This window comes from Anabrus simplex, chromosome 3, assembly GCF_040414725.1.
Source record: "Anabrus simplex isolate iqAnaSimp1 chromosome 3, ASM4041472v1, whole genome shotgun sequence".
Classification (NCBI taxonomy): domain Eukaryota; kingdom Metazoa; phylum Arthropoda; class Insecta; order Orthoptera; family Tettigoniidae; genus Anabrus; species Anabrus simplex.
Window position 1 is genome coordinate 324,475,996 of NC_090267.1, and position 15,927 is coordinate 324,491,922.

Here is a 15,927-nt window from a genome sequence, read left to right on the forward strand (position 1 = left end):
TCCCGAGAAACCTGGCTCTTCCTATTCGTTGTAACATCCCTGGTCTGAATAGAAAACTGCCTGAAATCTAGACATCCACCAATCAATTATGCTAGGACTCGAACAGAAAACCATTTTGAATTGAATGTCCAATGGAGAAATGGAGTACCAACATCAACCTTCAAGTTTGGAGTGATCTAATTGGAAACAACCCTGCACCCGATTTTGACCTGCCAAGAACCGTGACTGCCCTCAATAGGACTAGGACTAACCATTGAATCTGTGCTAGATCATTCTTTAAATGGGGTAAAATTCCTTCTCCCCAATGTGATTGTGGTGCTTCACCATATTGTATTTGAATGTGATAGAAGAGCACATCAGGGAAATAGGTCCGATTTCCTATTAGTAACATCCTCAATCATAGAATGGATAGGCAATTTAGACTTAAAAGATATAAGCCTTCCTTGTCACATGCACCTGTAAATTTGTAAATATTGATATGTATATATATTTATCTTGCATGCTTTTGCTTGTCATGAAATAAATATCTAATGGTTGAAATACTCAGATCAAAAAGAGGACTGGGGCAGGGAAACTGAAAGCATGGTTATTTGCTAGTTGATGGGTGAAAGTGAAGAGGGAGTACAAGAACAGGTGAACCTATAGAATACAGTGATTGAGGAATGAAAATTAATTTTTTTAAGAGAGGAAAACTGTTGTTCTTACATAAAGGATCAAGGAGTGGAAGAGGTGTTTTAACAGTCCAGGGGGAACCAATAAAAGTAGTAAGGACGTTTCAGTACCTTAGGAGTGGAATATTGGAAGATGGAGGAATGATACAGGAGATAAGGAGTACATTTTATCGGAGGGTTTTACCAGAGTGTGAAAGGACTTACGGATTAAGGAAGGGCCAATACAATGCAAGGAAGTCATGTGCAAGAACTACTTTCTACCAATTCTGACATATGGAATTGACCACTTGGGAAATTATCAAAGCAGAGGAAAGTAAAATCTAGGCAATTGACATGAAATTCTTAAGAAATATGCTGACCAAGGCAAAACCTGACCATCAAGTGAGTTGTTTACATGATTTGGGTCATGTAGCTACCAGCTTGTGTGCAGTCGATAGTGGGTTTGAACCCTACATTCAGCAGACCTGAAGATGATTTTCCATGGTTTCCCATTTTCATACCAGGCCTGAACTTGCCTCTCAGAAGGTCTTTGTCCACTACTGTACCTTAATTAAGGCTATTGGTTCCTTTCCAGTTCTAGCCTTTTCTATCCCATCATTGCCATAAAACCTGTCTGTGTCGGTGTGATGTAAAATAAACAGCTAAAAGAAAAACAGGATCAAATAATAAATACGGTACAAGAAACAGTGGGTGTATGCAGAATAGGGGAGAGAGAGAACGATCAAAAATGGATGGTATAGGGACATGAAAGAACGGGTTGAACAGCGATCCCAAAATCAGTGCTTGAACTGGAGGTTAGAGGGAAAAGACTAATGGGTAGACCCAGGTAACTAAGGAGAGAACATATTGAACAAGACCTAAGGAGGAAAATGCCAAACCTTCAAGATATCTTGTTGCAGAATGGTGGAGAGACAAAGATAGAGATCAGTGATTCACAACCAATTTCAAGATTAAATTGGACAAGGGTATGTTGATGACGTGGAGAAATATGATGGGGGTGGTGGTTGATACTTTCAGATAGCATGAAAGGGGCCTGAACTTGGCTGTTAGAAGGTTTGTGTCTGCCAAATCCACCTTGGTGATACCTCTGTTTGTTCAGTGAAGCAACAATGAGATCTCAAAAGAATTGTATCAAGAGGTGTAATTTAAAGGCAACCTCTTAAGCCTTGAGTTTTGAAATGTTTGAGTTTACTGGATTCTTAAAATAGTTTTTACCAGTTATTGAATACCCTTATTGAGTTCTACAGACTCTTAGGAGTTACTACGGTCATGTCATAGTAAGAAAACACATTGATTCTATAATTCTTCGTTACAAAAGTAAATTAAATATTTGACAGGTCTTTGATGCAATAAAACTCAGTCCATTCCGCTGATTTAGTACATACATATCCTACATAAAAACCCTAATTAGACTCTTCCACCAACTTCTTTGTTTCTTTTTTTTTTTTTTTTTTGTAACACCTTAATTCAAATCTATATAACAATGTAACAATTTCACATCTCCCTATCAAATGTTTCTTTCAGTTGCTGAAACAGCTCTCCTCAGTGATCGCACTTCTCAGTATTAGGTCCATTGTAATACTATATATAGCAGGGGTGGCCACTAACCTTCATTTAGGAGACAAAATTGGGAACATGTTTAGAAAATGGTTTATAGAATGAAGACACGTTTTTCTTGTTATAACAAATTTTCTACACTACACAAAACATTATTGTTCAGGTACAATCAAGGAATGAGGTTTTACTTTTGAGAAGTGCTTTTTAGAGTGTTCATTTTTGCTGTTAGTTTTTTTGAAATCTGGCTGATAATTGGTAAGCACAGTTCGTACAAGTTCACTTAAATGTTTCATCAGTTAGTTCAGATTGATATGTAGATTTAATGAATTTAAGCGTTGAGTTCAGTGATTCACATAAGTAATCCCAAAGATTGAGATAAGTCTCTTAGCGCACTCTTTTGTTAGTGGGTATTTTTCATCTGGAACATACTTCTAAAATTCTATGGTAGAAATGCCACTTCTTTTGAGTCCTTTTATTTCTTCGTCCTCTTGCTGTTCTTGTAGCTCCAACTCTACAGCTGCTGTATCCTTTGTTATTGGTGATGAAATAGGACAGCCATCGCCCACAACATCAACAGCAAAAGGATTTTCCAGCAATGAAAATGAAGGTTTAAGTGATCTCAAATCATTAGATCTGCCATTGATTTTTTCAGGAAGGCCAGACATTTTACTCATTCAATCTTCAGTTTCCATATGAATGTCAGGAAGGCTTTCAGTAATTTTCTTCAAACATTTGAAGTGAGCAAATATTTTTCCCAAAAAGCTTTAATTTGCCATGAAAGCTAAATACAATCTGGGCCAAATGAGAAATAATTTTTTCTCTTCCTTATAAAGATATGTTTAGCATTTTTAAATGCTGGAACACATCTGTAAAAAAAGCCAAATCTAACAACCACTGGGGGTCGTTAAGTTCCGGGAAAGAATTTTTTTGATAGCCATCTTATTAAGCATTTCCAAGATACATCATCAGGAAGCTCGTCATTGTTCATATCTTCTATAAAAGATTTGAACTGTCGGTGTGTTTTGGCACTTGAGCGAATGCAGTTCACAAGTTTTAGAACTACCTGCATAATATGCAGGTACTGAAAATATTTTGCTGATAAATGTTCACTGTGAATAATACAGTGCACAGGTAGGAAATCAGGAAATTGTGTGTCAGCGTTTAAAAGCCCAATAAGCCCTTGTTTCGTGCCAGTCATAGATGGTGCACCATCGGTAGCAATGCTGACAATATTACCAATAGGCACTGAGTTTTTCTGTAAAACACCATCCAGGTTTCTTTAATGTCACAACCACGACTAGTAGTATCCTTCAAAGTAACCAGGTCTAAAATTTCTTCCACCACCTCCAAGTCCTTTGACACATACCTCACAAATATGGCTAGTTGTGGTTTATAATATCAATATGAATGGTCTGTTATTGGACAAATTTTCCAGCTAACTCATTCCTGGTTGTCAGCATTTTGCCCCATTGTGCAAAGTCGGGCTCATAAGTTGGTAAATAGCACACCCGCCGTGACGCATGGCTAATGCATACTGTGGAGGCCACTGCGTAGGCTATCTGGAGCCACTGGCGGTGCCAGTGCACTATGAGAGACTTTGCTTCATTACCAAAAATTGATGCCTGCCTGGCCATCAGATGATACAGATGTTGATTCCCATAGGGAATCTGAAATATTTGTCCCGAATGAGTGAATTTATAATACCAATATAAATGATCCGTTATTGGACATTACAAAATTTTCCAACTAACTCATTCCTTTACAAAGGTGAAAAATGAGAGTATCTTCCTATTCAATACAATAAATATTCCATCATTAGACGGAGTAAACAAATTCAAACATGTTTCGGCTCGTTTGAGTCATCTTCAGTGAAAAATGAAGGGAGATTTGTAATAATATACATAATATAAGTATATATATAAATATATATAAGTATATATAATATAAGTTTTCAACTTATATAAGTATATATATAATAGAAGTTTTCAACTTATGTATATTATTACAAATCTCCCCTCATTTTTCACTGAAGATGGCTCAAATGAGCCGAAACATGTTTAAATTTGTTTACTCCGTCTAATGACGGAATATTTATTGTATTGAATAGGAGGATACTCTCATTTTTCACCTTTGTAAAGTGAAAACCGTCAATACGGAATGATTCTAATATCTTGTAACTCATTCCTGGTTGCCAGCGTTTCGCCCCAGTGTGCTAAGTCGGGCTCATCAGTTGGCAAATAGCTCACCCACCAAGACACATGGCCAGTGCATACCGTGGAGGCCACTGTGTAGCCTATTTGGAGCCGGTGGCTATTTTTTGGTGGGTGTGCTATTTACCAACACCAACCAAGACTTAGCACACTAGGGCGAAACACTGCCAACCAGAAATGAGTTAGCTGGAAAATTTATAATGTCCAATAACAGACCATTAATATTGGTATTATAAATTTACTCAGTCGGGCCAAATATTTCAAGTTCCCTATGGGAATCAACATCTATATCATAGTTGTGGTTTATCTTTGATATCAGTAGACTCGTCCAGAGCCAGACTTACTGCTGGGCACTCACTTCGATTTTTTGTAAATTATTTAAAATATCCACTCTAATAACAGAAACTCGCCTCTCTATTGTGTATTTAGCAGCAGGCATTTCGTTGATCAGTTTCTGCAGGTTCTTATTTTCGGGTTCAGAAACAGAAATAATTTGTGCCATGTTCTTAATAAACTACCCCTCTGTGTAAGGCATTTTTGCTTTTGCAATATTAAAAGCCAAGATGAAGCCAGCTTCGGTTGTCAAATCTGCTTCCTTGGTAAAAATTGACATAACCCTACTCTGACCAAGAAGTTTTTCGTTTAGTGATTTCAGTTTGGTTTTCCTTAACTGAGAGCCAACAGGAAAATCTTTATAGAAACTGATGTGGTTAGTGTCATGGTGGCATTTTAAATTACTGGCCTTGAACTGTGACACAGGTATTTGACACAAAAGACACATTGCCTTACCATTTCTTTCTAAAAAAAGAGAATTCTTCCTCCCAATCGGTATTAAAAGCTCGATTCTCCTCTTCATATTTACGCTTCTTAGGCAGCATCGTAACTGTTCAGAGACCAGGCCACAACTGTAGGGCCTACTCAAACAGCACACCACAACTGCACACAGAAAGTATCGGCACTCGCTACTGCCTACACGTGAATGCGACTGGCTTCACCTCATGACACTGACTCACTGACACACACTTGCACTAAAAGCAATATCTAACAGAAGGTCCCGGAACTATCTTCACCTTCATCTCTCACCACTGACCTACAGCGCCAATAACGTTAAGCCGCACATGGCTGCTACTGACTGACGCTGACCGCGAGATGTTTATAGTTTACATTAATTATATCACTTAATTTTACTCTAAGTTTGGTGTCGAGAACCGCAAGAGACTGACTCAAGAGCCGCATGCGTCTTGCGAGCCTCGTTGTGGCCAGCCTGGATATATAGAGTGTAGATATCTGAAATTTGAAATTGATTTCTGACCTGGATATCTTGAACCTGTTGGGACGACACACTAGTGTTTGATTTTTATGTTAAATTTAAGTGTATTTCTGCTCTTCTGTAGGTGCAGTTAGCCTATGTAGTATGAAAGTTTATCAACAATATATTTGAATATACTGTATTCGTTAGCTTGTAACTAAGGCAACTGTGGTTGTAATCCTGTTAAAAAGGCATTTTAACATTTTTATGTAACATCCTAGTAGATCAGATTCCACATAAAATTGGTAGTATAAACAGTCAAGTAAATCTTGAAGTTTAAAAAGAAGGTTTTTTGCATGGTAGTGAAGAGAAGATTATTTTCTGATTAAGAAGTACAAAAATATCACGTCTTAGGGCTATTTTATTCCTCCATAGACTCTCCTGTTCTTACTAATGAGCTAGAATATAATACATAGAGTGGCTATAGCAGCTCGATTATGCTCCATGCGGAGGCAAGCTGCACTACGGCTGCCATGACATAAATGTATCAGCTAGCAACATCTGTCTGAGTAATCTCACATGTGTGTCAAGTTAATCATTGATAGAAATTATTTTATGCTAGCAAATGTACCCGTGCTTCGCTACGGTATTCTACAATGTATATGGATTTCTCCATAAATTACTGTAAATGCAGTGAGTAAGACTATATTAAATTGCTCCTATAAACGGACTTCACCATCAGTCAACTCGTTCAGTGTTCTACAGGGTTGATCCTGTGACATTTTCCCGTATCTGCTATATTTATGGGTTAGATTCAGTTATTCATTAAATGGGGTGAAATTTGGTCCAGTTTTCACATACTACTTTATTTTTTTGATACTCATATGACCCTGAAATCATAAAATTTTGCGAACATATGGCCACTGGTCATGTCAATGTGCCTGCCCAATGCCATGATTGCATCTTTCCTATAAGTGTGCCAAACAATAACATACATGTGTAAGAAGTACAACATTAACTTGAAGTCAAGAAATGCCATACTATTTTACAAATAAGGGATAGAGATACGACGAAATGTCATAGGCCCAAAGTTGTAGATCTCTCCAAATTGAAACGCGATCTTTTGTGATACGACTTACGGTTTAGCTACCAATTATTCCGAAAGGAAGGTCTGCACCGTTGTAAAAATTGCATCCATATTTCAATATTTTCCGGGGCCATAGCCTGGAAGATGTATTTCCTCCAAGAAAAGATTGTCCAGGTTTCGGGATTAGCACTCGCATACATACAGAATAATTAAGGAAGAAAGTAATACAGTTGAGAAAGTTGAAATTAACAGAAAATAGGATTATAACTGAGGACAGCGGGATGAATACAAATATGTAAATTCTAAGTGAATGTATTGGAAAATCAAATGCCCCTAAATAAATTATGCTGGTATGAGTTATGGATATAAGAAAGCGGTAACAGAGGAGAAATTTAGGCGCAGGGATTCTTAGGTTAACAGGTAAGAAGATGACTAATGGTGTTATTACTGCCATGGTAACCTGTAGGTTCGTTGTTGGTCTGTCGGTCACTCAATGCAGAGCATGATACCCGCGGAAAATAGTAAATTTCTCCGTCATTTGAAGAGTAAGGTAAATTATGAACATAACGAAAGTTGTTTATAATGAAGATGGCGTTTCACGTACGGTCTGTTCAAAGATTTTAGTATGATATGCATATCGAAACTTTCCTCGGGATGAGTATAATCTAAATATGAAGTTTGGTTGAGATCTCTCCAGCCGTTTCGCTGTAATGGTGGAACAAACAGACATGAAAAATAAAAAAGCCCGATTTGGTCTTGAGTTGACCTAAAACGGATAAATATCTGAAAAATTGGCAAAACAAACGAAATTACAGACAGCGGACCCCCTACAACTTTATTTATATAGATTTTGGCTTTATTTATTGTAGCGAGAATATGCCTACATTTTGTTTTTCATGCTTTTGTTTAAGCAATACAATGTATCTTATTTCAGGTCCATTCATTTCTTTTTTATTATAAGGCTTTGTAGATTGCACCGGCCCCGTGGTGTAGGGGTAGCATGCCTGCCTCTTACCCGGAGGCCCCGGGTTCGATTCTCGGCCAGGTCAGAGAATTTTACCTGGACCTGAGGGCTGGTTAGAGGTCCACTCAGCCTACGTGATTAGAATTGAGGAGCTATCTGACGGTGAGATAGCGGCCCTGGTCTCAAAAGCCAAGAATAACGACCGAGAGGATTCGTCGTGCTGACCACATGACACCTCGTAATTGCAGGCCTTAGGGCTGAGCAGCGGTCGCTTGGTAGGCCAAGGTCCTTCAAGGGCTGTAGTGCCATGGGGTTTGGTTTGGTTTTGTAGATTGAAAGATCTTAATTTTTGCTGCTGTAAAGCACAAATTCTCGTTACAGGTTCTCACTAAAAGAAAAATAGCTGACTATGAAGTGAGTGAATTAACATGAAGAGAGACAAGTGGTATCCTAAGCAGCAAAAAACTCTCTATTCAGAATATTTGAAGAGCATAATATGTGTGTGTCCAACCCTTGTCCCGTTTCTTTACGGGGTCGGGTGTTTAGTTAATGACAGGAAAAGTTAGATGCACAAGACATTACCAACAATTTAGAATTGCTCTTCTCATCCATATGTAATACGGGAGGTAGCAGAAATAATCCTGATGCAGAGCACACAGGAAGTGTTTACTGGGACAGATTGACCCATAGACAGAAGTGATGCTTCTCTTATCTATGTACTATGGTTCTCTCTGATGACAGCACCTCCACTGATAATGATTGATGTGCTACAAATTATGAGTCATTCACCAAGTACTCTGAAAATGTTGTTGAGTACATAGCAGGAAATGTCATCCATGAAGTGGGAGAGAAAATTAAAAGCCATGACTGTCTGACAGTTATGTTTGTTCAGCATTCTGAAGAGAAGAAAGAACTTATTGTCTGGAAATATATAAAATTCAGTCTCTTTATCCAGCTCATGATGATGTGAAATACGTAGTCACGTGACTGAAAAAGTGTTCAGAAAAAAAGTCACTGTTGCGAAGATGTGACATAAACCTTATGTTAACCCTCTGTGGGTGGGGGATGCAGACGAAGAATACACCCACGGTATCCCCCGCCTGTCGTAAGAGGTCACTAAAAGGGGCGACCAAGTTGGTGATTTTATTAGAAACATGAAACTACTTGTGACTAGTACCACCACATGGTGAACACCATGGGTCGCTTTTACTTGTGCGTAGTACCACTGTAATACAGAAATATTTAGAATAGTTATTTGAATCTGGCTTGTCAATACACTTTTTAATGAAAGAAAATTATGTATTCAACCAAACATGTTTCAGGAATTCAACCATTGCGTTCATCAGTGGTCAGATCAAAGAATAAAACAACATAAAACAATCTTTTGTTTTTACAATTCAAAGAAGTATTGTGTCCTAATGCACTATATCAGTGAGTAAAGAAAACTTATAAAATATAAAAATGATCAATACACAAAATTTTGTTGAACTGAATAAGAATACTATATAATATTTCTGTATTACATTCAAACTAGTCAATACGGATCAAACAGTCATTTTAACCTATCATGGTTAAGTTTATCAACAGTAGTACCACTGTGTTAGGTGCAAAGTAGGTTTTTGATTAGTAGCGATAGTGTGTGGCTCAGGATGCATTTTACAGTAGCTGTGATTCGTATTCCTATGTGAGCAACACCATGTGATGTGCAACACCATGGTTCTGCCTTGCGTATGCTTACTACCCACTGTGTGAGGAACACCACGGGATATTGCGGGTCCCTGTGGTTAGTCCATTTGTGTGAGGAACGCCATAGGTTTGCGTTGCCTGTAAATAGCACCGCAGTGTGCGAAACACCATAGGTCTGTGTTACATGTGCGAATTTCATTACCTGTGAATAGTACCATAATGTGTGGAATACTGCGAGTCTACACTACTTTTGATTCGTATCGCAACATGACAAATAGCATGGTTCTATTTTCCTAGCCATAAGTACCATTATGAGGGGCCGATGACCTGGATTTTGGGCCCGTTTCAACTACAAGCATCATTGTTTCAGTATTGTGCTTAAGAAACAGTCCCTTGGTCAGTAATACTATTGTTTAACACTAGTGTCTGGGAATGTCGGGCATTATGGGCCGGATCTACTGATTATTTTAAATTCATATCCATCCATTCATTTTTCATCCTCACGTTTTGCATTCTGGTCAGTGGAGGATGTTGGATGTTTAAATTGTCATTACGTTTTATCTCATTTCATACCATTAGATGTTAGGCCCCTTTAAACAACAAGCATAATCATCATCATCTGAAATTCTCTCGTCAGTTACTGGGCAGTTGTTTTACAGTAATGATTATTTACTGTTACAGAGTTCAGAGAGAAAACCCATTACACCAGCATGACAAAACTTCTCTTAAGGCAGTATTTTAAATTAGACTGTGTGCCGGGCTGAGTGGCTCAGACGGTTAAGGCGCTGGCCTTCTAACCCCAACGTGGCAGGTTCGATCCTGGCTCAGTCCGGTGGTATTTGAAGGTGCTCAGATACGACAGCCCCGTGTCGGTAGATTTACTGGCACGTAAAAGAACTCCTGCGGGACTAAATTCCGGCACCTCGGCGTCTCCGAAGACCTTAAAAAGTAGTTAGTGGGACGTAAAGCAAATAACATTATTTATTATTATTAAATTAGACTGCACCACAGATTCAGAGTTATTAGACGAGAACTGAAAGGCGTAAGCATATGCTAGATGTACACAAAATTAATACTTTTTATGGGGCAGTGAATCAGAGCTAGAAAATACGTATTGGTTTATGTGAAAGAGAGAGCTGTTTCGAATAGGGAAATGTAACTATTAATAGATCAATATAAAATTCAATTTGTTTATTGTAAATTTTAATGTTACGTAGAAAGGTTGCCTTTGAAATGTATGACAATTCATTAAAGTGTGTTTAATTTTCTTGGCTGTTTAGATACATATTCTAATCCGTAATCTTGTACTGTAGGTCTACACTCATCTGCATGTTGATAAATTGGGTAAATCTCCAAATCTCTGTGATAAAACAATTGTTGATTTGATCATTTTCAACAATATGAGGGGATACCCCCTTAAAAAAAAAAAAAAATAAATTTAAGAGCTATATATTTTCAAATTTTTTACAAAACCACCTTATCCCCTTCTTAATACTGTCCATTGCCACTACTACATTTGTCTCATCGGTGCTTCCACTGTTCGAAACATTTTTTTGTAGTCATCTTTAGAAATGGCTGACAGCTCCTCCCTCGTTTTTTTCTTGACCTCTTCAGTGTTTCAAATCGGTGTCCTTTCATGCGTGGAAATAAGAAAAAGTCGTACAGAGCCAAGTCAGCCGTGGGGCGGCGGAACCATGCCTTTTTTAGCCAAAAACTAACAGATGGCTGTGTGTGCAGGTGCATTGTCGTGGTTTACGAACCAGTCTCCTGTCTGCCACAAATTGGGTCTTTTTTGACAAACACTGTTGTGCAGTCTTCTTAAAACTTCGCAGTAAAAAGTTTGCATGTTGTTCACTTAAACTTGCCATCATAAAAAATAAAACAAACAAAATAGCACCAGCAAAAACAATCACCGCTGATGAACAGAACAAGCCAGGTCGACAACACAGGCGGCACTGAACTGGCAATAAGTTGCGCTATACGCGCCTAGCGGCAGAAATGCGTACTACACAAGCTTCGCCCTCGGCTATGTTATTCCGGCTATTTTTGGGTACCCCCTTATACATTGCTTCAAGGGAAAAAAAAAAAAGTTACGTATTGTGTTTCTTCTATTTTAAGTTACAGTACATTGTGATTCTGTAGGGAACCTCTGCTTAAGGAAAACTTGCATGCATCAAATAGTTACGCTTTCCACCCGATATTTTCATGAACTCAAATTCTCTTAATTGTCTACCTAATAAATAAGATCTATGTCCCCGCTTTGTTCTGCACTCTCTTTTACAGCGCTCTGCCTACTGAGGTACATTTAAGACATGGCGGTCGTCAGTTCAACTTCTTCAAAGATGGCACCATGATAGCCACTCTATGTATTATATTCTAGCTCGTTGATTCTTACTTTTCTTAATATTGAGAGGTAAGAACAGGAATGGAAGAAAAGAATTTGATTGTAATGAACATTTTTTTCTTATTTTTCCTATTTAGGCTGAATAAGACCAGGGGAAGTGTGGTGGATAATACTACGCACGATTTGATACAATGGCTCCGTCAAGATGTAGACAATCATAATAACTATGAAATGCAGAGGATAAGAAGAGTATTAATTCAACGGATTGATGAAATAGAACAAGGTATTTGTGTATGAAAATATTTCTTTATCTCACAGAACTTCATAAAGAATTATTCATATTAGGCCTTTTGAAAAACATTCTTTACAGTAGAAGTAGTTGTATGGCCGGCCAGCTTTGACCAATACCAATATTTCAGATTCCCTATGGGAATCAACATCTATATCAGCTTTGACTAGTCGATGATTTTAATTGCCCAAGTTATAATTAACTCAGACTGTTAAATGAACAATATTGCAGTATGACTGAATTTATGTTTACAGAATTTCTTATAATTAAGGTTCTGAAGTAAATAGTAATAATTATATAATCTCAGCTATACTGTTCAGATATTTTGATTGGACACAAGACCATTTAGACTACCTATATGTCAATTTTGACAGCCCATTTTACCTTTCTAAACGGCACAGAAAGTAGAACTCTATTGGGCAACTTATTGCTATGTTTTCAATTAATTTTGTTAAGTAAACTGGACCTTTCTTTCTTTCTTCTTCTCCTTGGTCTTCTTCTGCTTCTTCCCACACCTTATCTGGTCTGGATGTTGGCGATCATCGGGCTTGTTGTAGTCTTGTTCACAGACCTTAAGAATAGCTCAGCGCCTTTCTTTCATGAATAACTTACCCTGAATGATAAGTTGGAGTATTCAGCATTTCTTCTCATTGAGCACGATGTGTCCAAGATTTTCATAAACTCTTTATCATGGCCGATCGGCTTCAGAACTACGATTACAAGTAATCATATTCATATTGGTCCGTATTGACTATATATAATGTGAGAAAAATATAGTGTACTGTTAATGTGAAAAGATTTATAAAAAAATAGTGGACTTGTTTTGGTTCTTGGAGCCATCTTGGAGCACATAAACACTACAAACACTTAAATATGATTATGAGAATATTAAAATACATTAATACAATTGAGAAAAAGAAGTGTGGAAGCAGTAATTTTGATGAGAAGTTTATAGAATCGCCACACGATGGCCAAATAAATATAATGTTCAGAGACATCAAAGCACAATATAAAGGAGAACTTCATATTTGAAGGTTGTATGATGCTGCAGGACACCATGTAATAATCTCGCAGAGAGGAATGTAGAGGGTAGGTGTAAAGTTGTTGCATCAAATGTCATCCTCTTGTCAAATAAATGTTGACTTCTTCATATGTTACATCATATCATTTGCTTATATGTGAAATATTAAAAGGTTCAAAGATATTTCTTATAAAGTGAAATAGTGGATCGATATTAAATGATTGGGTTGGAACTGGTTGAAAGAAATTGGTTGGAGTGGGGGGATATGAAATTGGTTATGGATTGGATGTTTTTGGTTTGAAGTTGTATTGGAAAAATAATTCTAGAAGGGTGTTGATTTTATCTGAGATTTCATTTAGATTAAGGGTTGGATTTTGTTTCTGGTCAATGTCAATAAATTAGTTTTCATCAAAATTGAGTAATTTGGCTTTATTAAAGGAATGTCCATGAAAAATTTCCACCTTTCTGGCATTACAGTAATGCTGCTTAATTAGGCCAGACGGTAGAAACTTTTCAGCAAGATATTAGGAACATTTTAATGCCTCTAAATATAATAAATATTCAGCTATGAGCAAACACATGACAGATAATGGACATTCCTTTTCTACTATAGATTAAGATATGAAAACTCTTCACTATAGTAATAAAGGAAAATTACCCAATATTTATGAAAACTAATATATTGACAACCGAGCTCTATAGCTGCAGTTGCTTAATTGCAGCCAGTGTCCAGTATTCAGGAGATAGTGGGTTCAAACCTCACTGTCGACAGCCCTGGAGATGGTTTTCCATGGTTTCCCGTTTTCACACCAGGCAAATGCTGGGGCTGTACCTAATTAAGGCCACGGCCGCTTCCTTCCCACTCCTAGCTCCTTCCTGTCCCATCGTCACCATAAGTCCTGCCTGTGTCGGTGCGACGTAAAGCTACTTGCAAAAAAGAAAAAAGAAAAAAAAATATAGACATTGGCTGAAAATAAAATTCAACCCTTAATCTAAATGAAATCTCAGATAAAATCAACACCCTTCTAGAATTATTTTTCCAGTACAACTTCAAAGCAAAAATATCCATCCATAACCAATTTCATATCCCCTTCCTATCAAATACTTATGATGGAACATATGAAGAAGTCAACATTTGACAATAGGATGCCACATATGTTGCAACAACACACCTACCCTCCGCATTCTTCTCGGCAAGGTTATTACATGATGATGCCCTGCAGCATCATACAATCGTCAGTGTGAAGTTCTCCTTTATATTGTGCTTTGATGTCTTTGAACTTTATAATATTTATTTGGCCATCCTTTGGTGATTCTATAAACTTTTCATCAAAATTTCTGCTTTCATACATCTTTATCTCAATTGTATTAATGTATTTTAATGTTCTTATAATCTTATTTAAGTGTTTGTAATGTTTATGTGCTGATAATGGCTCCAAGAACCAAAACATGTCACTATTTTTTCATAAATAATATTCTCAGATTATAGTGTGGTGTATTGATTAGGTGGTTAAAACTATATATTTTTGTCTATCAGAACTACGATGTTGGTCATGTGATCTTTCCAAGATATTCTGAGGAGCCTTCTATAGATCCACATTTCAAAAGCATCTGTTCTCCTCTTTGTTACTCCTGTTAGTATACATGCCAAGACACTGCATAACAGAACTGGATAGACATAACACTTGACAATGCACTGTATGGTCGACTAGCTTAGATCTCTGGAGCACAACAAGGGTCTCATTTTAGTGAAGGTTGATCTGTTGATTTCTATTTGGGCTTTGGTTTCTGCATAGAGATTCTGCTGTGCATTGAGACTACTTTCCAGGTAGGCAAATTCGTCAACGCTCTCAATTTCTTCACTTCCTGCCATCAATGTACCTGCCCTTTCTGTGCAGCTTATTATGAGCATGGTTGTCTTAGAATTTAGTTCCACTCCAGAAGCTTCACTGGCAGTTCTCTCTCAGGCCACTAATAATTGCTGGGAGTAAATATTGAACAGAATAGGAGAAAGTGTGAAACCTGGCTTTACACCCCTGATTATTTCTACTAACTCAGTCACCTGGTCTTCCACTCAGATGTATGCTGGTACCGATAGATATTGTTAATAAGTCAAATTTATTTTTCATCCACACGTACTGTGCGAAGCTTGTGCTGACTGTAATCAATGCCATGATATAATCGATGAAACATACAAACACCTCAGAGCTCTCATCCCTACATCCCTGAATGAGTACTTGCAACATAAAGAGGGCCTCGTGGGTGCCCAGGAAGTTGCGGAATCCAAATTGAATTTCACCTGTGTATTGTTCACGCTTCTTTTACATTCTGGCATATATGATCTTCAGAAAGTTTCAACACATGGATTATCAGGTTGATGGTTTGGAAATTCTGACATTTTTTCACAGGTGGTTTCTTCAACAACACAAAAGTCTATATTGGCCAGTCCTCTAAAATGATCCCTAAATCATAGATGGTGTTGAAGAACTCTGTCATTTGGCTGATTCTTGCTTCATCCATCACCTGGCATCATCTGGCATGTATGATCTTCAGAAAGTCTGGCTCCATGGCTAAATGGTTAGCATGCTGGCCTTTCGTCACAGGGGTCCTGGGTTTGATTCCTGGCAGGATCAGGAATTTTAACCATAATTGGTCCATTTCCCTGGCACAGGGACTCGTACCGTCTTCATCATCATTTCATCCTCATCACAACGTGCAGGTCACCTGCGGGTGTTAAATCAAAAGACCTACACCAGGCCTCTCTGGAGGCCACACGCCATTTCATTTCTTTCATCATCAGAAAGAGTTTCAACACATAGCTGATCAGGCTGAGGATTTAGGAATCCTCA

General features: G+C 37.7%; 1 protein-coding gene across 2 annotated transcripts in view; it reads left to right on the top strand.

Moving 5' to 3' along the window:
• Window positions 1-15,927, top strand: part of LOC136867275 (SLAIN motif-containing protein 2) — a 193,504-nt gene that overhangs the window by 15,028 nt on the left and 162,549 nt on the right. For both annotated transcript variants that reach the window (XM_067144424.2, XM_067144425.2), the window contains exon 2: window positions 11,906-12,051. In XM_067144424.2, coding sequence (XP_067000525.1) covers window positions 11,906-12,051 — 146 coding nt within the window. The remainder of the gene's footprint in view (window positions 1-11,905; window positions 12,052-15,927) is intronic.